Source organism: Bos indicus, chromosome 2, assembly GCF_029378745.1.
Source record: "Bos indicus isolate NIAB-ARS_2022 breed Sahiwal x Tharparkar chromosome 2, NIAB-ARS_B.indTharparkar_mat_pri_1.0, whole genome shotgun sequence".
Lineage (NCBI taxonomy): Eukaryota > Metazoa > Chordata > Mammalia > Artiodactyla > Bovidae > Bos > Bos indicus.
This window is the reverse complement of record NC_091761.1, coordinates 91,316,842-91,341,052: the sequence shown is the minus strand read 5'-3', so window position 1 is coordinate 91,341,052 and position 24,211 is coordinate 91,316,842. Positions and strand designations below refer to the sequence as shown.

General features: G+C 33.8%; 1 protein-coding gene across 2 annotated transcripts in view; it reads right to left on the bottom strand.

The window, feature by feature from the left end:
- Positions 1–24,211, bottom strand: part of NBEAL1 (neurobeachin like 1) — a 159,797-nt gene that overhangs the window by 91,561 nt on the left and 44,025 nt on the right. Inside the window, exons 7-16 of one of the 2 annotated variants that reach the window (XM_070770452.1) lie at positions 21,851–21,936; positions 18,910–19,216; positions 17,175–17,281; positions 10,350–10,436; positions 7,644–7,727; positions 5,700–5,798; positions 5,028–5,608; positions 3,997–4,129; positions 3,268–3,387; positions 2,014–2,317 (exon numbers count right to left, since the gene is read on the bottom strand). In XM_070770452.1, the coding sequence (XP_070626553.1) occupies positions 2,014–2,317; positions 3,268–3,387; positions 3,997–4,129; positions 5,028–5,608; positions 5,700–5,798; positions 7,644–7,727; positions 10,350–10,436; positions 17,175–17,281; positions 18,910–19,216; positions 21,851–21,936 (1,908 nt within the window). The remainder of the gene's footprint in view (positions 1–2,013; positions 2,318–3,267; positions 3,388–3,996; positions 4,130–5,027; positions 5,609–5,699; positions 5,799–7,643; positions 7,728–10,349; positions 10,437–17,174; positions 17,282–18,909; positions 19,217–21,850; positions 21,937–24,211) is intronic. The other variant, XM_070770458.1, reaches the window with a different exon arrangement.

Here is a 24,211-nt window from a genome sequence, read left to right as displayed (position 1 = left end):
GAACTTATCATAAGCAAATCCACCAAAGCATGAAAAAAAATTGGTAAAATAGTTCATCATATTTAATATCTGATGCTTTTATCAATATTAAAATTATAAACAATCTAAATCATACATAGTGAATTCAGTGAAATATCATGTAGCCATTAAAAATACTCATTTTTAATGATTACTATAAAACATTACTATTTAATGAATACTATAAAACAATTATTATTCATAGGAATAAAATTTGATGTAAGAAAAACTAAGAACAAAATCTAAGCTATATAGCTGTTAGGACTACACTAAATGATTTATTATTAACTTGGAATTTATTTAAATTAAAGATCAACTTCAAATGTTTTGATGAGTTTTAAAATAATGACAAGGTTCTAATACAAACTGTTAAAGTATGGACAGAGACATTCATCTCAAAACCCCATGTAATCTAAAAAGATATTTTGACAAATACTAAGCTAATTTGTTGATTTAATACACATAACTAGTTGTAGGCTTAACTCCTAAACATTCTACTAAAATACAGACATAATTTTGAAAACAGTTATGATCCAATAACAACCAGCACGTATCTTTAAAATCAGAGCCAAAAGAAAAAAATGGCCAAAACGAAAACAGCTTGTAATTTTATCAAAGGACTCCTTATTCTAATGCCTTCATGAATTCTTCAGATTATTATGATATAAATTATAAAAAATGACAAGTCTTGAATAAGACTCATGATTTTAGAATCAATTACGTGATTTCTTATACAGACAAGACTTATATTTTGTTTCATCAATGTACTAAAATCTGTCAAAAGTACTGGCAGTACCATAGATTGTATTATGCGCCTCCTGCCCAAAATTTCACAATGTGACCGCATTTGAAGATAGGGACTTTAAGGGGTAACTAAGGCCAAATGACGCCCTAAGAGTCAGACCCTAATTTAATAGAGCCCGTTATAAAAAGAGGAAATACTCCCTGTGAGGATACAGCAAGAAGGCAGACACCTACAAGCCAGGAATAGAGGCTTCTCAGGAAACCAAGCCAGACGAAACCTGATCTTAGAATTCTAGCTTCTAGAAATGTGAGAAAACAGTGTTTAAACATCCAGTCTGTGGTATTTTGTTATGGCAGACCTAACAGAATAATACAAACAGTATTACTGATGATCTCTGAAATATTTCCCAATGTCTGCTTTATTTATGCCTACCAAAAAAGGTACGTGCATGCTAAGTCGCTTCAGTCATGTCCTACTCTTTGCGACTCTATGGACTGCAGACTGCCAGACTCCTCTGTCCATGGGATTTTCAAGGCAAGAATAGTTGAGTGGGTTGCCATGTCCTCCTCCAAGAAGGGATCTTCCCGACCCAGGTATAAAACCTGCATATCTTAAGTCTCCTGCATTGGCAGGCGGTTCTTTACCACTGCTGCTGCTGCTGCTAATAAGTGCACTGTAATTAATTATGATGTACAATATACTTGAAAGTTGTTAAGAGAGTAAATCTTAAATGTTATTAACACACACATTAAAAAATGGTAATTATGGAAGGAGATGAAGATGTTAACTAACTTTATTATGGTAATCATTTTGCAATGTATGTGTATCAAATCAGCACATTGCATACCTTAACGTTACGTTGTATTGTCAAAATCACAATAAAGCCAAAGGGAGTGAATGTATGGTGTGCAATAGGCTTCTCTTTCCCTTTCAGCTTTAATCAAAACAAGGACAATTGACCCTTAAATAATATGGGTTTGAACGCGATTGTTTTCAGTAGTAAATACTACAGTACTACAATTCTGTATCTACAATACAAAACCACACACACAAAGGAACCACATATACAGAGGATCAATTCTAAGTTATAGCTGGATTTCTAACTGCATGAAAGGTCGGCACCCCTAATCCTAGAGTTGTTCAAGGGCCAACTGTACACTCTTCAGATCAAATATATTCTCCAGAATAAATATAGGCAACAGAAAAAAACTATTTCAATTTAATTAGGCAGTATGATGGCACATGCTCACCTGCTAAATATAATGCCTTCACCTGAGGAGGCTGCAGTGCTTCATAGAAGATGATAACAGACCCCAGCTGACCCTCCAGAGATGTGGGGCATCCCCATTCACTGTCTTGGGTTCCAGCCGATATCAATTTGGTAATCAATTTTGATTTTTCAGTTGTCCCTCCCCAGGAGGCTGAAGACAAAATTCCACCAAATGATGTCCGATGAGGAGTAATAGGAGAAGAAAAAGGTGGATCTGGGATTTGGGATGGTGGAGGAGTGGTGGTTCTTTGCCCAGCCGAACCAATGCAGCAAGAAATAAAAGGCTAAAATATTAAGAAGCAAACAAACTTAATAAATTACACATTTTAAGTAAAACTTCATCCTCATATTTAAAATGAAACTACATAAAATTTAGCACCACACTAAAAAACAAAGGTTTATTTTTACTGGATCATGATGTGTGTGCGTGTGTATACATAAGACAACATTACAGATGTTACATTTGGCCTGTGGAATTTGGATGCATTACTTTTAAAACTCACTTTACATCCTTTTGTAAATTTTGAATGTTAATGAATGTATTTTTAAAATATTTTTTTGCTGTATTCTAAAATAGAGAAAACCACCTTTCTCCCTTAAAATTTATAAACAAAGAATTACACATCAGTTTAATACTGCTAATTACAGGTTATCCTGAAGTGATCACTGACATAAACAACAACAAGAAATTACTGGAATCCTAGAAGGACTTGGGAAATAACCTAATCCATTCCACTATCTTCAGAAAAGGCCCTTTCAAAAATATCCAAAAATTCTCAAAGAACTTTTATAATGTTCTATAAGAATCTTCTCAGTAAATAAATTCTACCTAACTACAATATAAAAATCTAAAGTTTCTTCACTGTTTTAAATTCACTGATGGCAAAGAGTCCATCATAACCATCTAATTATTTCATATACTTGGAGAGCTTTATTAAACAATCCTTCAGCCTGGTCTAGTCAATTTCTTTGGTTATCCTGTCATGAGCCTTTTTTTCTTCTAAGCATTAATTACATGTGTTTCGTCCTTGTTTTTCTTTATTATACATTAGTCTGACTTCATCTACTGATGACAGGCAAACAGAATTATTACTTATTGTATCTTAGTATATAGAAAATACAAAAACTTAGAGGCACATATTTAGAATAAATAGAACCTTACATATTAAGTTGGAAAAATGTTCAAGAGTTCACAATCAACTGGTTGCATAAAGAGTAGGTTAGATGTGCTTACTTCATTCATGGCAGGAAATCTCAGCGGGGCAGAGACCTTCTGCTGTCCATTGTCATAGATATACACAAGGCTCTGACCAAAGGGCCTTTTTCCAGGCATGTGAACAATGGTTATGTTGTGCTGGTAAAGTAAAACATATACTTAAAAAGTAAAAATTGCATTAAGTCCTTGGGATGACAAATGTTTTCAGAGTATTACTACATAACCAGTTTGTGTGAACAGTAGAAGAGTAAGTTTAAGCATAACTAAATTTTGATTAAAATGATGTTGTTACAGTAAATAACAATTTTGCTTGAAGTACTATAAAAGCACTTCTCAATATTCTAAAAAATCTATACACAACTATAACATAGTACCTTTTCTGCATTTTCCAAGTCTGTGTGTATTCTTTAGAATAATTTTTTCTAATGAGAAGCCTTTTATTTTTTAAGAAAAGCAATGGAAATGCATTATTTTTAACAACCTCTGTTCTCATTTAAAATTGAAATTCAAAATCAAATTTGATTATAGAAAACTTGAAAGAAATCGTAACATTTCAATGTAATTTTTTAGCAGAAAAATTATTACTGCTGAAATTACAATTATTATAAAAAATGGTATTAACTCCTGTATAAGTAAAATTTAAGATGAACTCTCAAAAACTAGATGACAACACCGGATGTACATGCATAAAATGTGTTTTTTAAAGGAAAGAACCAAGAAGTTAAATGTGATGCCCTAAAGTCTTACCCAGAGGGAATCACAGAAACTGTGGTCAGGAAGCATAACTGTCGCATATTCTCTTTTCGTGCACACTGCCACAACCAACATACCTGAATGGGTAATAAAAGCTTCAAAACCCATACCACTTCCTGTAAAAAAGCTAACAAAAATACGTATTATCAGAACTTTTGAAATCAGCTGTCCAGTTTTATCATCACTGGGGTACACACCATAACTTCCTCATGAATATCTTTATCAAAACACTGTGGCTGACATTCTATTGTCGTACCTCATCAATTCCACCTTGCCTCAGAGATGATTTTTAAATCTTTCTTAGGCACAGGTTTAGTTAATTATAAAAAGTAGCCTTAGACACAGAATGCCATTAGCAATTGCTAACAAAACTATAAATTTTAAAATCTTCAAAATTCTTCCAAATAAGATTCAGAAAGCATGAATAAAGGTCTTTAAAAAATCACAAGGGAAGGGAGAAGAATCAAATCAATAAAATTAGAAATGAAAATGGAGATATTACAACAGACAACACAGAAATACAAAAGATTGTAAGAAACTCCTATGAGCAATTACATGTCAATAAAATGGACAACTTGGAAGAAATGGACAAATTCTTAGAAAAGTATAACTTTCCAAAAAAAAATCACAAGGCATAGTAAAAATTATTAGTTACCGAAATAACAAGTTTGAAAGCACATAGATTTTCAGGTCCTTCATATAAAGGTATAGTAGCATCCTCAATTGAACAGAGAAATCACCAATCACTTTCAAGTTTACTATTACTTTTTCCTCCACTTTTACAATAATTTTAAGAAGGAACTTTGTGTCCAAATTAGCTTCAGAACTAGCAAAATGTTTGAATGTACAATTATTACTATGAAATAAGCTTAAAATTAAACTGTGTACATCCTAAGGAGAGGCTTCAGATAAATTGTTGTACATATAAAAAGTAGAAGCTTTGAAAAGCATTTTCCTATTGAAGAATCACAGCAGATATATTGTTAGGACAGGATCCATTTATATTCCATAACTTTTACCAGTACCTGTATAATTGTTTTCTTTTTCCTCCTTTGTTAGCGTTGCCAAGAGTCAACTGATCCTGATCTAAGCAAAACCAAGCATTGAAAGAAAAGGCAGACCCTGGCCATTTCTGTATGGAAGGCACAGAAATTCCTGCCATACTATGTGACAAATTAAAATACTGAAGAGCACTCTCTAGACTTTGTTTTCGGGCCATTGTCAGGATTGCTCGAGTTACAGGAGTGGTATAGGGGTGAACAGATTCAGATTCATCCACTCTTAGCAATCTTAGTAGTTGGCGGATTTCTTCTGAGCTCACTGACTGACTCCCCAAGGAACCATGGAGAGCGATCAAGTTCTCAGCACAAGTTCGATGGAGGCAAGAATGGGAATTAAGGGCTTCGATGATTCTAATTCCCATGTTTGCGTTGACACAAGTAGTTCGACTCTGCCTGTTAATACAACAAATTTTTTTCAGCCAATCTGAGATGAAGACTTGCAGGTCATGGGATTCTAGCTCTGGAAGCCACTGGATAAGAAGCAAGAGAGGCTGGACATTACTAATGCCCAAAATACCCACTGAAGTGTGGTCACCCTCTACAGCCTGTAAAGCAACATAAGAAACAAAAAATTAGACACCATCTTTGATACAAAGAAAATGGAACTTCTTTTAATAAAGCTAAAAAAAATCTCACCATATTCATAAGTTCTTTAAGTAGCTCCAGTGGTGGCTGACCCAGTGATTTTAATACTTCAAACATATGTGTATAACCAATTCGTTCTTTAAATACTTCCTAAGGGAGAAGAAATTAATACATCAAAGCAGATTTTCTAAGACTGAATTTGTTAAAATATTAAAGATGTTGAATAATATTCATTTAAGTTAATAATATTAAAAAGATCATGAGTTCAGTATTTCTGTTTTCTTAAGTCAGATGTCTTCATCTTAAATATCAAGATTCCATATACCTTCTGGAATACAATGTTATAAAATATGTAAAACAATTGGAATTGAAAAAATTGTTATAAAACTGTTCTATTACTTGCAGATCCCTTTATTTTCCTCACGTGCTTTGTTATTAGTACAGTACTACTTGAAGTCAAAATAAAAATGGAGAAAAAAATGAGGAGATTTTAGGGATAACAGGAGTCAGCAGCCTCAAAGAACTATTTTAAAGATTCCTGGCAATTTTGAGTAGTGGCCAGAAAAACACTGGGTATGGTTTTCTCTCTGTTCTTTGTATCTAAATGGTCTGAAATATCTGGAGCACGAAGTTCAATTTAATAAGCTCTAAATCACATGCATTTTTGAATTAGTGGGCACCCAAAGTCATAAAGTAAAATGTAAAGACAACCAAAAAACCTATCAATAATAAATTGGTTCAGTAAGTTAGGCAAAAATATATACACTTTTCATAAAATCAAAAGATTTCAACAAAACAAGCATGACTGGTTAGTAGTCTCTAGAAAGGAGAATTCATTGACTGTGGGCCAAAGACAGGAGGAAAATCTCTTTGCCAAAGGCATTTTAAAAAATAATCTTTCAATTTTAAACCATGAAATGCATAACATAGTTTTAAAAATTATATTTAAAAAAGACTTTGACATCATTTCAGATTTAAATTTTATAATACAGTATAGGCAATCCATTATACTCATAAACCAATTACTTAGAACTTAAAAATAATTCTTCCCTTAAGTAACTATTATAAATGGAGATTAGATTCCCATGCCAGCCTTAATAGTTGCCAAAACCTATTCAGTAGTAATTTAACCATGAGTTATTTATAGTAACACTTACAGGACAAAGTTAGTCTTCAAACAAAAACCAATGGAATGTAAGAAATATGACTCAAAGCATGGCTTAGGGAACAAGGGATCATTCATTTCTGATTCTAAGAAGAATGAAATATATAAGAGGTGGCAGAAAAGAAAGTAAAATGGTGAAAATAAAAACAGACATTTATACTTATTAAGCACTTACCATGTGCCTGGCACTCTGCTTACCATTTTACATAGAAGATGCCACTAATCCTTAAAAGTACTCAGTGGGAAAACTACTAGCACAAAATCAGCATAAGTGGGCTGCAGGGCAGAGTCAGTGGTATTGAATGAAAAAGGAAAGAAAATTCTGAGGATCAGTGACTACAAACAAAGAAGCAGAATTTCCAAGGCCATCTGGAAAATCAAGTCCCAAATTGATAGGTCTATTCACATATGAAAAGTGTTCAAACTGTAGGCAGTCATAAACTGACCAAATAGTCAAAGGGTGATTACTTTATTAATAAACAAAAATTAGAATATAAATTTTAAGTCTGTAAAGGCATTAATCAAATAATCAATTAAAATGATGCTTTCAACATTTTAACCCCACTGCTCTCTTCCCAATCACTGACTGATGCTGTAAAGCTCCAGAGCTTGCAGTCAGTCCTCAGTGAATAAAAGCACTGCCCATAGGTATCGGCCTTTTAAATTATCAGCAAAGTGATTCTTATGCAAAAATGAGATATTGTGTGAACTATTTCATTTTATATGTGAAAATATATGTATTATATACTTCATATATTACTTTGGGAATTACATAGTGAAAACTGGTATATCTAAGACAACCTTTTAGAGCTTGAGGACTTATGTTTTACCTTAGCAGCTGGAGATTTGTTCATTACTGCTGTCAAAGCCTGAATAGCTGATACAGCCAAACAGTCCAACTGTCCCTGAAACACCTACCAGAAAAGGAAAAAAAGAAAGAAATTAACAAATGTATTCAAGATTTATATTGTTAGGAAACCTTTTCTCTGAAAACCTGAAAAAAAATAATTATTTAACATGCAATACATTCCTCTTCCAATGAAATGGATTTCTGAAACAGCAAAACCTGTAAGACGAGTTACATACTTGACAGAAAATAAGCCATGTGTCAAAGAGAATAAGGCTACATTCACTCATTACATTAAAATGCTTTGGGAAGGGAAAAAAAAAACCAAGCTTCATACATGCTGTTTAAAAGTAATGGACAATCTCAAAAGGAAGGGAGGGAAGGCTATCATGATATGTCTTAATTTTCCTTGAAACTTCCTAGGTTAAAATTTCATTAGCATATATAATAAGGTGTATAAAACAGTCTTATAAATGAATTGGTATACGCCTATACCAATCTATCAATCACATTTGCAAACAACAATGTACATCTATTTGTACATAAAATACAGAATTTGAGGCAGAACAGAAAATGAAGTGTGTGTCTATAAGCACTGTCATGTTTTTAGATGGCAATCTTTAATGCCAAAAGCTGTAAGGAAAAATAAATAAATACCATCTCCATTTTGTCTGTTTAAGCTTCATCAAAAAGAAGAAAGTGAAAGTCACTCAATCACATCTGACTCTTTGCAACCCCATGGACTATGCAATCCATGGAATTCTCCAGGCCAGAATACTGGAGTGGATAGCCTTTCCCTTCTCCAGGGGATGTTCCCAACCCAGGGATCGAATCCAGGCCTCCAGCACTGCAGGCGGATTCTTTACAAGCTGAGCCACAAGGGAAGCCCAAGAATACTGGAGTGGGTAGACTATCCTTTCTCCAGGGGATCTTCCCGACCCAGTAATCGAACCATGGTCTCCTGCATTGCAGATGGATTCTTTACCAACTAAGCTATCAGGGAAGCCTCTATAAGAAGAGATGTATTAAATTTCAGGGTAGTGCATTCAGAGCAAAATGAAAACAAAACCAAAATAGAATATCAATGATATAAAAAAAAAACTGAATATGAATGTTAATCATTGCACTTAGTTGACCACCAAAGCATAGTTTGAGGACTGCTGCTGCTGCTGCTAAGTCACTTCAGTCGTGTCCAACTCTGTGCGATCCCCATAGATGGCAGCCTACCAGGCTCCCCCGTCCCTGGGATTCTCCAGGCAAGAACACTGGAGTAGGTTGCCATTTCCTTCTCCAATGCATGAAAGTGAAAAGTGAAAGTGAAGTCGCTCAGTCGTGTCCGACTCTTAGCGACCCCATGGACTGCAGCCTACCAGGCTCCTCCGCCCATGGGATTTTCCAGGCAAGAGTACTGGAGTGGGGTGCCATTGCCTTCTCCAAGTTTGAGGACTAGAAAGTTGTAAAAATTACCAGTCCACAAAATCTACTTTTGGGTAACATATTACTATGACTGGAAACTCATTATCCCACAAATAGAATTCCCCTCTTTTCCTCCCACTAAAAATGATGTGAGTAAAAGGGCAAGGATTAGATCTTTGTCACTGTAAGCTAACCTCTACCACTTTCAGGCAAGCTATTTAAAGCTGGTATTTTGACTTTTGTGGATGTTGTTTGTTTATTAAACACTATTATATAAAATAAACATGTAACAGGTATAATAAATATCATAGTCATTAAACATTCTGCATACAACTAAGTGTGAAAACTACTAGCACAAAGAATTTCATACAACTAAGATTTTTTCTAGACTCTATAGAAGAGAACTAGGCACACAGTGCCTTAATCAGGAATACTAATTGTAAACCTCTAAAAAAGATAACTAAACTGTTAGAGAAATACAGAAGAGCAGACTGTAATTGATATTTCACATCCAGAAGAAAAAATAATAGATTATCATGGCTCTTTTTATACCGTAGATCTGTGTATACATCTGGTCATTAAGATAATGTTAATAAAAGACATCGGGTATGTAAGCTCTCTCAGACATTCTAGGAAAGACAAGAAAGCAATTTTTATAGGTAGATTTTTCCAAACTACATTACATAATGCATAATTAAAACCGAGATGAATTTTATATTTCTGTCTGATACCTATATAGAGCTGAATTTTTAGAAAAGAAAAATATGCTAAATTATGACTCAAAGAGTTGGGCATCTTCTTCCCTTCCTCCAAGATTTGGGTTGTCCATTGAATTATAATCATTATTTATCAACAAGAGGCAAAGAATCAAGATATTAAAATTGATCAAACATATTCACGAACAAAGCCCTAGATCCCAATACACCACAATGCTTAGAAAATGAAGCCCCCAAAATACGGAGTCATCACCAGGTGGACAGCATTGAAACTGGGATCCCATTCCTGTACTTTATGTCTCAAAATGAAAAGAAAATACACATACATGCATGGGATACTGTTGACTGTTCATATCCCTCAGCAATATCTCAATATATTTATCTTTTAGATAGAAGCAATTTTTAATTTCTAAAATAATTTTCAAAAATAATTACTCAAGATTAGAAATAGATAAGGTTTGTGTACTTTAAAACATAAGAAGAAAAGTACAGGAACAGGTGCTCCCATTGACTGATTTTGGTCTTCAGCTGATACAAGATGCAGGCTTTGTAGATACCTGGTCCTCATTCATTTCTGTCAGTAATTTGTTGGCAAGGTCTTTCTCGTTCTTGTCTGCCACCTTACTGTTAGCATTTAAAAATAGCTGTTAAAAACAGAGATAAGAATAATGGAGAAAGAAAATTAAATTGTTACCTATAAGTAGAAGCGAAGCTTAAATGGATTGCCATGTCTCTTGAAAATAAATCCAGGAAGCCACTCATGAAGTATACCACTTTAAAATGACAATCAACTATCCATTTTTTCAATGACCAACTAACATATGCTACATAATTAATTATTATTGATTCCTCTCTGAAACTCAAAGTTACTAAAGTAAGAAACAACAGCAATAATTAAATAATTATTAGGAATACTTAGTTAATGTTCTTGAATTCTTCAAGAATCAGCAGAGAATGACTCAGAAAAGAAGGAAACTGCTACTGAGACAGACTAAAGATACTGTAGTAAATAATGTGTAGTAATGGTTCTGTAGCCATGCATGCTTGTGAATTACTATTTAACTTTAAAAAAGGGGTCTTTCTAGCAATACTTCTTAGAGTCTCAAATATGCTAATATGTACTTTGACAAGGGAGGTCAGTGTGTAGCATTTCCCAAATTTATATGACCACATATTTTTGTTTAAAATTTTATAGCAATATTCTCAAAACTCAGGGTTAATTCATGTTGATGTATGGCAGAAACCAACACAACACTAAAAGCAATTATCTTCCAATTAAAAATAAATTTTTAAAAATTTACAGTAGTACTCTCCCAAATTATCAAGAGTTGAGCATAATTTATACTATCTTGTATACTAGAAACAGGGATTAGGAGTATCTATAAATTACATATTTATGAAAAATAACTGTTTTCCAAAATATGCTTTGATAAGGATGGCACTGCTTTTACATTTTTTTGCACATTTTTTAAATGTCTGGCTTAAGAGAAAACAAATGAGCTCTCCTATTTGCTTCTGCATTCAGACATTTATAATGTTGTTTTGGTTAAAGTTCAATAAGAAAATTAGCCTCAAAAAGAAACTTGGTTAAGATCAGACTTCGAAGACTCCCTAAAATGATCCTGGGGATCTCATGATTTGAGAACTGCTGGGTTGAAATATTTACAGTCATTAAAAGTAATCTTTCAAAAAATACATGATGGACTATGGAAAGACTCATGATATAAAATATTTAAAAGCAGAATAAAATAACACTCAGCAGTATTCCAATTTTGTAAAGGAAAATACATCTACATTAAAAATATACACATAAATATTGTTATTATATTTTGTAGTAATTTAAATATTATGCACATATATATGCATTGTAAAAAATATTTAAAATATATTTTTATATTTCTTTTTCCTCTGAAACCTCCACACTGTATTTTTCTACAAAGTAAATAAAAATCTATATTTTAAAAATAAAAAGAAACTTGTTCAATGTCAAAAGTCACTATGGCAATGTGTGTCCAGAGGTGTGCTTCCCAAAGTCAGGCTTTCAACTTTACCATTCTGTCTATTCATTCCTAACACTCTTTTCCATAAGGTATTCTTTTGTTGTTCCTCTCCTAAATTCTCATTTTCTACTAAGACTGTCATGATGATGAATTTCTATGGTAGTTGATTTTAAAGAGTAGATATAAAGAAGAAAGAGAAAAAAGTAAAGAAAACAAATTAGATGAGCAAGGCCACATCAAAAGCTTTCCAGAATTTTAAGTCCTCAAATGAAACTTTATATACATATGTATATTTTAAAAAAATGATTTCAACTAGCAAAGTACTGATGGAGAAGGAAATGGCAACCCACTCCAGTGTTCTTGCCTGGAGAATCCCAGGGACGGGGAGCCTGGTGGGCTGCTGTCTATGGGGTCACACAGAGTCGGACACAACTGAAGTGACTTAGCAGCAGCAGCAGCGAAGTACTGAAGTCAACATAATGGTTTTGAATCCTCTTTGCTGCTAAAAATTTGCCGTTATTTTCTTCACATTAATTTAAATATTTTTGGACAGCTTTAAAAAATTTTTCATTAACTCAAAGCATATCTCCCCTTTCAAAATTTAATATAGTAAAACAAAATAATGCTTAAATATTTAAAGTTCATCATGCTGCTGCTGCTGCTGCTAAGTCGCTTCAGTTGTGTCCAACTCTGTGCGACCCATAGACGGCAGCCCACCAGGCTTCCCATCCCTGGGATTCTCCAGGCAAGAACCCTGGAGTGGGTTGCCATTTCCTTCTCCAATGCATGAAAGTGAAAAGTGAAAGTGAAGTCGCTCAGTTGTGTCCGACTCTTAGCAACCCCATGGACTGCAGCCTACCAGGCTCCTCCGTCCATGGGATTTTCTAGGCAAAAGTAAATATATGATTCCTTGGAACTATATTTAAAATATGCTATAGTATGATGAAACTCAAAAGTTTTTACACAAATATTCAAGGAAATTAATGCGTATTTAAACTGGTTGGTGAATGTCACGCAAGAGCAAAAAGAAAGCATAGAAACTGCAGCAGAAAGCCTAAAGATTTCCATGTAATTCATGAATTGTTTATGATACTTTAAACTTTAGTTGGCAATGCTTCAAATGGGTATGAATATTTAAATGACAACTGTCTTGATTCTGTATTATTATATAAAAGAATAAATGATTCATTCCTTATTTTTAAAAAAAATTTTTAACAGAAATCAATCAGACATCTGTAGCATCCTATTATACATTTAGGAACTTAAGTTTTCACAATATGTCAAACATTTTTATACATTCATAAATCATATCACCTATCTCCACCAAATGTTTGTATATACAGTGAACAAAACCTGTAATTCTCTTATACCTAATACACAGAAAACATTCTTCTACTGACTAAACAGTGGCTTTAAGTACAAATAATACAGTTAAAAAACCACATATAACAATGAGCTTAGGGTCAGAATACCTGTGTAAGAAATCCTACCTCCATCATATATTAGCATTAACCCTGGACTGGTCAGTTAATCTCTTAGGACATATTTCCTTATTTGTATAATAAGAGAGTTGGGACAGTTTATTTCCAAGGTTCTCCTTTGTTTTTAAAACTTAATGAGTCCTTTGGGGATAGACATGTATACCCTGCTATATTTAAAATGGATAACCAACAAGGACCTACTGTAGAGCGCACTGAACCTTGCTCAATGTTACGAGGCAGCCTGAATGGGAGAGGAATTTAGGGGAGAATGGATACGTGTATATGTATGGCTGAGTCCTTTTGCTCTTCACCTTAAACTATCACAACACTGTCAATTGACTATATCCCAATACATCATGGATTATAGCTTTATCATGGTGAAGGGGCTTGGTTAACTCAATGAAGCTATGAGCCATTTACTTTTTACAAAATTTTTTTAAAAACTTAATAACTCTAATGTTTAGTGAGGAATTTACAGGGATTCTGACTAGAATATTCCACAAATACAGAATACTGCCAGGACAAAAGGCTCAGGTCCCAAAACCTAGCTTTCCTCTCCAAAATGGGTTTCTTCTCAAAAGCAAAATGTGTGATAAATAGCATCAAAGTGAAAGTGAAAGTCAGTCAGTCGTGTCCGACTCTTTGTAACCCCATGGACTATACAGTCCATGGAATTCTCCAGGCCAGAATACTGGAGTGGGTAGCCTTTCCCTTCTCCAGGGGATCTTCCCAACCCAGGGATTGAACCCAGGTCTCCCACATTGCAGGTGGATTCTTTACGAGCTGAGCCATAAGAAAAGCCTAAGAATACTGGAATGGGTACCCAAAATTTGAGCACACTCCAGGAGTTGGTGATGGACAGGGAAGCCTGGCATGCTGCAGTCCATGGGGTTGCAAAAAAGTCAGACACGACTGAGCGACTGAACTGAACTGAACTGAGCCTATCCTTTCTCCAGGGGATCTTCCCGACCCAGGAATAGAACCAGGGTCTCCTGCACTGCAGGCAGATTCTTTACCAACTGAACTATCAGGGAAGCCCAAACGGCATAAAATAATTAAATTTTATTTATTTACTTATTTTTTATTTTGGCTGTGCTGGGTCTTCATTGCTGCACAGGCTTTTTCTCTATTTGTGGAGAGCAGAGGCTACTCTATTGTTGCAATGTGTGGGTTTTTCACTGCAGTGGCTTCTCCTGTTATGGAGCACGGACTCTAGGGAGCATGGACTCTAGGGCCTGTGGACTTCGATAATTGCAACTCACAGGCCCAAGAGTGTAGCAAATGGCCTTAGCTGCTTCACGGCATGTGGATCAAGGATCAAACCAGTGTTTCCTGCACTTGCAAGAGGGTTCTTTATCACTGAGCCACCAGGAAAGACCGTCAAATAATTAAATTTTAAAACATTATGACCATCAGCAAGTTTCAAGATCTAAATTATAAGAAACCTTGACTTCTAACATGGTAGAAAGAGTAAATATTAGCTTGTTGTCATGACAGCTATGTCAAACAAACAGTTTTGTATTCTTAAAAAAAAGGTACTGCTGACCATATGACAGAGATTTTTAAAAATTATATCTTAGTTTCACATACTGTATAAATGCATACCAAAAATTTTAGTAGAAATTATTTTATCCTAGTGATTCATCCTTCTGTAGTATGTGATTAACAGTTTCTCTACACATGTGAGATCTTGTCTATCACTGAAGTTATCATTATAATTCATAAAGCCACACTGCATTTTTACAACACAGAGAAGGTTTTACAAATATTTCTCTTATGTTGCTTTCACCTCCCTTGGATTTCTTCTCCAAGAATGATTTTTAAAAGGTGGACAGAGAAATCTTGACGCTTCAGTGGTAATTTGGTACTTGTGTTGACTTCGTAAGTATTCATTCTGACTTATTTTATCAATATATTGTTTACTATTTTATGCTATTCTTCATAGTTTTACTGTAAGTTAAGCAACATAGTGACATAATGCTTTCAAAGATACTCTCCTAACTGTGTGGAAAAATTCAAGGAGCTGACGTTAAAATTTTTATTCTGGAATATTCTCACAAAATCAGAATGAACCCCTAGTATTTTTCAACAGGGAATTCATGAAAGGAATACCTCAAATAGAAAGTAAAAGCTCTATGAAGTAGTTTTATTTTCAAAGGGTTTTCACGAAGCTCTCTAAAAGGTTTTTGGTGGCATCTTGATATTTATGCAAATATATAATAATCAGAGATATCAGTTATTATGTACTCATATGCAAATCTGCTACAAGTGTAAATCAGTAAAAACTTTTAAAAATAAGCAAATTGGAGGTATACATCAAGAACCCTAATAGTATTCTTGTTTTTCTATTTTTCTACATTTTCCACTTATAAGTTTTTTCCATACAGTGCTCCCTGCTTTAAAAAATGTATGCTCTTTGATCTAATAGTGTACTAGAAATAGAATTCTGTCCCATGAAATTTTAAAGAATTATGTAATAGCAAACAAAACTGGAAACAAGTTAAATATCTATATACTTAACTAATACTATACTTAACTAATGGGAATATTTAAGTAAGTCATATATTCACTTAATATAATAATATATAAATATTAAAATCATAACAAATGAAAATGCTAATGCTGCTGCTGCTACTGCTGCTAAGTCGCTTCAGTCGTGTCCGACTCTTTGTGACCCCATGGACTGTAGCCTACCAGGCTCCTCTGTCCATGAGATTCTCCAGGTAAGAGTACTGATGTGGGGTGCCATTGCCTTCTCTGGAAAATGCTAATGAAATAAACTTAAATGAAACAAAAGTATAAAAACCTATGCTTATCAAATGCTCATACCAAATTTTAATAATGTGTAACAAAAAAAAGATTTTAAAACTTAACAACAAAAAAGCTAAAAAGAAAATTTAGAAATGCACCAAGAACCTCACATTTTTCTAAAGACAATATAAATGGCCAATAAGCACATGAAAAGATGCTCAGTATCACTAATCATTAGAGAAAAGCAAATCAGACTACAATGAGATGATACCACCTCACACCCATTAGGACAGCTATTATCAAAAATAAGAGAGAGGAAGAAGAGGAAGAAGAAGAAAAGGAGGAGAATGAGGAGGAGGAAGGAGAAAACAAATGTTGATGCGAATATGGGAGAAACTGGATTCTTGTACATTGTTGACAGGAACATAAAACAGTGCTGCCACTATGGAAAACAGTAAGGCACCTCAACAAATCAAAAGTTTCATTACTATGTGATCTAGCAAGTCCACTCTGAACATATGCCGAAAAGAATTTAAAGTAGGGTCTGGAAGAGATATTTGTAATACTCATGTTCACAGCAACATTATCCATGATAGCCAAAAGGTAAGATCAACTCAAGAGTCCATCAACAGATGACTGAATAAATAAAATGTGGCATATATATATATATATCCATACAATGAGTTACTCTTCAGTCTTAAAAGGAAAGGAAATTCTGCAATATGCTACAACATGGATGAATCTTGAGGTATTATGCTGAATGAAATAAGCCAGTTATAAAAATCAAACACTGCATAATTCCACCTATATGAGGTACTTAAGAGTAGTTAAAATTATAGAGACAGAAACTGTAGTAGTTGCCAGGGGCTGAAAGGACAGGAGAATGTGAAATTGTTTAATGGATACAGAATTTCAGTTTTACAAGATGAAAAGTTATGGGGAATGGATGGTGGTAATGGTTGCAACATCAATGAGAATGTATTTAATACCACTGAATGATATACTTAAAAAATGATTAAGATGGTAAATTTTATGTTATGTGTATTTACCACAAATTTAGCTATGGTTATAATATGTTCGAGATAAAATCAAAACATAAAATAATAGCTTAAAATTAAAGACAATAATAATAGTAATAACAGAAAAATACCTTGCAGTTCTGTAGCAGTCGTATGAGATGTTCAAAGCAGTTACTGTTAAGAAAAATAGCCTGAAGAACAGGTCTATCTGTGCAGTCTAACATGGCTGTGATGGTATCTAGGAAAATAAAAACAAAATCGTCCATTAATAAAGTGGAATATTTGGGATCACAGAAACATTCACTCTAGCTGTATATTTAACTTAGGCATTTCAGCTGACAAATAGATGTAAATTAATAGGAAATAATAAGGAGGTGGAGTAGAAAACAAATCCTGTACTTCTCTAGAGAAGGGAAAGGCTACTGACTCCAGTATTCTGGCCTAGAGAATTGCAAAGAGTAGGACACGACTGAGCGACTTTCACTCTCACTCACGCACTTATTTCTTCATAAGAAAAGTGAACATTTTTATACTTTATTATAAAAAGTATTTATTTTTGCATATATGAGTTATAAATATTTTTCAGAGATTTACTTAGGTGTTCTTCCATTAATTTAAGTGTAACAAACTGTGGTTCCCAACTTGCTATGAATAAGTAACACCTGATTATATTTGGCAACACAGTTTCATTTATACAACATAAAATTAACATATAGCCATCATGAAAATGAGAGTTAGGTAATTAATCTATTTGTGATGATGCTTTGGTCCTATTTCCTACCAAAAACAATGTCCTCACTTGGAAATCAAGGGGAATTTGACATAGGTAATATGAAAGTTCGTAACAAAAAAGAAGTCCATTCAATAGAGACTCAAATTTCCTTATAAACTTCAAATTTATAATTTTAAAACACTATATTTTATAACATAGAATACAAACTATATAAGGTGAATCTATATACAAAACACTGTTGTAATGAATCATTAAGTTTCACTAAGATTTTGATGTCCAGTATTTTTTCAATTGGACATCACACATACCCACACAATTTTTAAAGTCTCTAGAGTTATACAACAAACCATTAGTGTTGGTTACGTCAGATGGCAGCATACAAAAACCTTTTCCTTTTAACTTCTCTGAATTTTCTAGTTTAGCTATAATGAAAATATTTTATTTCCATAAAAAAGAACTCTCAGTTAATAATATTAGTATACCTATTCATCTAATAAGAATACAAAAAGAAACCACATATATTGGTTAAGGAGTCTGCAGGGAGCAGAGAGAAGGAGAGGGAAAGAAATTGGGTGAGGAAGCAATGGAGGGGGAGAGAGAAGCACAGAGGGACACAGAACAACCAACACAAAGAAAGAGAAAGAAAAGCAAGACACACACACAGAGGATCTGAGGAATCAAAACAAAACAAGAAACCAGAAACTCTCAAGAGGAGGGCCATGCTGAAGCAATGGCCATAGAGATCTTAGAGAAGCACATACAAAACTGATTACATATGACCCTTTGCTGTAGGTTAGAAATTTACAAATGGCACTTCCTGAAAATTTACTTCTAAAATTTCAAAATCACAGTTGATTTTCTTTTTTTTTAACACTGATGCTTTGAGAGGATTACAACTTTCAAAAGAGAATATAACGGCTCAATTTTGTCACTGCTAAAGCAAATACGTGAAAGACAAATCAATTGCACATTATTTTAAAGTCAAAATCTATAAACAGTCACACAAAGTCTGAATTAAACATTCACTATTTTCTATACAATGGTCGTGAATTCTAAATGAAAATGGAGAATATAAATGTAAAACAAGTAGATTCAAAGAAAACCAAACAGAATAAACTTCATCTAATACTCACTCAGCATTTTGATCTGAAGAGCTATGAACCGGTTTTCCCACTGTCTGGACCTCCTTTGATTAGGTAAAGCTGAATGATCTGAATTTAGCAATTTAAAATAGTTCTCCAGAATAGTGCTGGTTTCCACCTGACGCTGATCGGAGCTACTAGTGAGAAGGATATGCACTACTTCTGTAAGGCACTTCAGAGTAAGTTCTACCTTCCTACCCACTTCTTCAGGATTTCCATCCTCCCAAGAATCACAGTCAGCCAAAACTCTCATAAGAACTTCCATGGTGGCTGGAGAAATTGCTTGCAAAGCATTCTTCTGAAACATGAGAGACAAAAAAAAAAAAAAAGTGAAATCCAAACCTAACTGAAGTGCTATACATTTGCAAAAACAAAGAGACTTTAATAAATCTGCAGACAGTTTTTTCTTTAAAAACCAACATTACAAATTTTTTACATGGATACTCTGACAGACACTGCTGGTGTATTACACATATTAAGTCTTTTCTTCACTACTAATAGAATTCTAATTTTATTCAGAGAGTAATCTGCTCATATAGAAAACTTCCTCATCACCCTCCCTTGTAGCTAGGGGTAGTCCTTGGTCACGAATACATGCCATTAGACCAGGAAGAGGATATCACTTTACAAATAAAAGAGGGAAGGATCCTTGGCTCTTGGCCTTTTCACCTTTTGCAACTGTGCAGCTATCTGATGGAGTTTTGCAAATGAGATGCTGTCAGCTTTTCAATATCTCCTTCAAAGGTAATTGGCACCTGCCATTTGTCTCCTTCTTCACTAACCCCCTATCTTTGTGTCCAAAGCGCAGACACGATGGCCAGAACTCCAGAAGCTATTTTGTAGCATAAGACATAACAGTAAGGATAACATATTGACATTAAAAAGGAACCCAAGTCCCCGAAGATCTCCTAAAGCCACCAAATTCATTCTGGACTGTTTACTGCTTTTTTCTTTTTAATGAGAGAAAAAGGTAAACTTCTAATTAAAGCTGTTAGAACTTTACTACTTACTGCTATAGGGCATGGCAACCCACTCCAGTATCCTTGCCTGGAGAATCCCCACGGACAGAGGAGCCTGGGGGGCTACAGTCCATGGGGTGGCAAAGAGTTGGGACAGGACTGAATGACTTTCACTTTCACTTTTAAGGAGTTATAAATCTGATACACCCATGATATACTTCGTGCTTATAATCACAAGCACTTTGTTAAGTACTTTACATATACAATGAGTCATTTGGTCCTTGTGTGTTGTTATTTACACATTATAAATAAAGAAACTAAAACACACATAAATAGTTTATCCAAGGTCATACAAATAGTTAGAAATGACGTAGAATTAACTCTGGCTCCAGAGCCCTTGCTCTTAACATAGCATGAAACAGCATAAATATGCTTGCAGGAAGCTAGGCAAGATGCTGAGGAAAGGGAGACCAATCATTGGACTTTAAATCTTCAACTCCTTATGATAAAGGTATTATTATGTCTTTTAGATCCTCCATTTATCTAAATACCCCTGTACTGAGGCTATATTCAACAGTCTTATGATTTCAATATAGTTGTAATTATAGCTATGATCCAATTATAGGATTTTGAGTTATTTTCAGTATATAAAATAATAAACTGGCCTTTAAATATCCATTTGATTTCCATGTGAGTTTTAATTACTGGAAGTCTCTTAAGGTTCAATTACCCGGAGGCATTAACAAGTCTGGATTTGTTCAAAAAGGGTATGGGCTCCAACCAACTTCTCCACTAGTCAAAAAGAATGCCATTTCCAATTTTGTTCCTGTACACTTACTAATTCTTAGTAGTGGAGAAATGATGGAAATGGGGAGGAACTGAAGCAAAAGACGGATATTAGCTAATAAAGGAAAGTGAAAAAGCAGATAAAGTGAAAAATAAGATTCTGGTCACCATTCCTCTCACAACGGAGACTCTTTATCTTCTACGAGAGTGAAGAGGAGAGGGCAAGGTGACCCACTAGGAAATCCAAACAGTATTATTAGCAATACCCATGATTTTGTCATCAGTAGAAATCATATAATTTTCATGTATTACAGTTACAGTATCTTTAAACATCAATTATGCTCATCTCTTCTTCGAAATTACATTAGTCACTAGACTTGCTGCTGTATTTTTTAATTTGATATGTTATAAAGAAGCCCATTACTATGTAACAGACTTGTTTTATTAATATTTTAGTAACTGCATTTCAGTATAGTTTCCTTTGTGATGGTGTGTATTTTCTTTCAGGTATGTGAAAACATTCTGACAAGAGGCTATATCAGACTGCCAAAGGGTATGTGGTACAAAATGTGTCAGAAACCTCTGATCTAAATTTGTGGTTAAATAAAACAAGTAGAATGTTCCTTCTGAACTATAACCTGTTTTCAACTAGCAGTTAGACTCAGAGTTTACCACAGCTGTTAAGACATTCAACTGAAAAAAATAAACATTACTCAAACTTCTTTACTGTAAATAATTTTAAAAAGTTGAGTGGTTGAAAAAATGAATATAAACCATGTATGTATGCACTTAATAATTATAAGTAGACAGAAAAGTGACTAAATTCATATGTCCTAGGAAATGAAAGTCTGATTTCATTAAGTGAACTATCAGAGATGACTATCCTCTATATTCTAAAGCAAAAACTGGAAGCTGAAAGTCAATACAGCTAAGAACTTCATATACCCAAAACTGTTAAATCTAACTATTTATGCAGTACTTTTATAGTTAATGCTAATATTATTTCTTGAGTTTTTTTTGAAATTCATAAATAAAACTAAGTAAATTAGTTTTAAACAAGATTTAACTTCAGAAAAATATTTGTTCATTAAATTGCAAAAAGACAAAGACTTCATTAAATAACCCATGGCAAACTGTTTGTAGTATTTACCGTCATTTTACAGATTAACTTTCAACATGTTCCTCACCTGCCCACCAGCTACTATGGCTCCAAAGAGATGCAATAAGCAACACTTAAGACTCTCCTTGAGATGTTCACTTTCTTGAAAACACTCTGTGAATACAACACACAAATAACTACATAAGATTTCTCAAATAACCACATAAGATTTCTTTCAACTGATTGATTTCTAAGGAATGTTTGAATGGAAATATTAAAAATTATTTGTGAAAGGCTGAAATTTATTAAAAAGCAAGGTTAATATGCATTTTTCCTAGAAAAAAAAGATAAACCATCAATCTTAACATATACATCTGCCTTATTCATTTTTATGACTAGAGAGCATTCCACTACAACGACATACCTTAATTTACTTAACTAGTTCTCTACTGATAAACATTTATGCTTTTTCACTTTCTTTTGATACTGCTAACAATCCAGTAATAAATATCCTTTCACATACATCACTATACACAAAGAAAGATTATAACACGAGAATGATTTCCAATTTTAGACACAAAAAACATTCCAAAAAGAAACAATTTTCAGTTAAAAGGTATTGATAAATTTAAAACATTAAGACATCTCAGCTATGTTGGAATAATTTCACTATACAAGGTTTCCTGCTATAAATTACTACAAAATTTGGCAAAATAGGTTTTAGAGATTTTTTTGGTTCTAGAAATTGAAAGTGAACTCAAGGATCACCTCAGTTTCCGGTTTATAGACATTTTCTGAACAAATGTACAGAAAGGGGGAACCCTAAAAGAACATGGCTATTTCCAGAGATAGGAGACAGATTACAAGTTGGGGGAGGCCTAGGAAACCGGAATTCATAAAGCAGTACTAAAATGAAGGAAGCTATACAGAAAAAGCAATCCAGAAATATGCAAAGGGCTCATTTTGAGTCCAAGTACCAATCCTAATTTAAACCATGAAATCCCACCAGACAGCCAAAAACCTACAAGAGGTTGTAAACCGAATTGTGAGATTTCACACACACGACAGAGTTCTATTCAGCCAGGAAACACAGAGAGAGGGTGTAAAAAAAGATACACTATGTAAATTCTAATCATAAGACTGTTGGAGTGTCAGCAATATACTGACACTGACAAAACAGGCAAGAAATATTATCAAGGCAAGGCAAAGAATATTACCATGGATAGAAAGAGACATGAAAATACGGCTTTTTTAAAAATCTGCAATAGTTTATTTTACAGACTGTACATCTACACTTGAGATAGATATTTTGGGATAAATTAACCAAATACGTGCACAATCTACATGCTGAAAACTATGTAAAATTGACTGAAAAAATAAGTAACATACAAATAACTGATGAGATACATCAGACTCATGAGTTGGAAGTCTAAATATTCTTAAAGTGGCAATTCTCCTCAAATAGTCCCAGAGATTCAATACAATCTCAATCAAAATCCCAGCAAGCTTTTTTGTAACAATACTGAAAAACAGATTCTAAAACATATATTAAAATGCAAAGGAACCAGAATAGCAGAAACACCTTGAGAAAGAAGAATAAAACTGGAGGTTTTAATGACTTCAAGACTTGGTATCAACTCACAATAATCAATACAGTGTAGAAACAGCATAAAGGCAGACACACGGAACAAAAAGGAGAAGCCAGAAGTCAACCCATGTTTTACTGTCAACCAATTTCTGACAAATGTGCCAAGGTAATTCAAAAGAAGAAAAGAACAGTTTCTTCAACAAATATTGCTGGAACAATAATGAGAAACCTTAGGCTAGATACAAAATACCGACTTAAAACAGGTAACTGACCTAATAGAAGAAAACATAAGAGAAAATCTTCATGACCTTGAGGTAATTAGCAAGATTTCTTTGGGAAGACACAAAAACCACAGATCATCAGAAAAATTTTATAAATTAGATTCCACTCAGATTTAAAATTTCTATGTTTCAAAAGACTCAAATGAAAAGATAAACATTCTAGGAGAAAATATTCTCAGTGATCAAGTTTAGAATAATTTTACCATCAAAAACTACAACTGAGGGACTTCCTTGGTGGTCCTGTAACTAAGACTCTGCATTCCCAATGCAGGTAGCCCAGGGTTCAAATCTGGGGTCAGAAACTAGATTTTACATGGTGCAACTAAGATCCTGGGTGTGCAACAAAAGTCAAAGATCCCACGTGCTGCAACTAAGACCTGGAACACCCAAAGAAATAAAAATAAGTATTTAAAAAAAAAACCTATAACTGATTCTAAAATGCTGAGTAAATAAAAGACTGAGTCCACAGTGATACATAAAAAAGGGAGAAATAAAACCTTCGCCCCACTTAAGTATTATTTGAACTCATTTTGAAAACAGTAAAAGAGAAAGATTTAAGTACTTTATGCAGCCTTTTTAG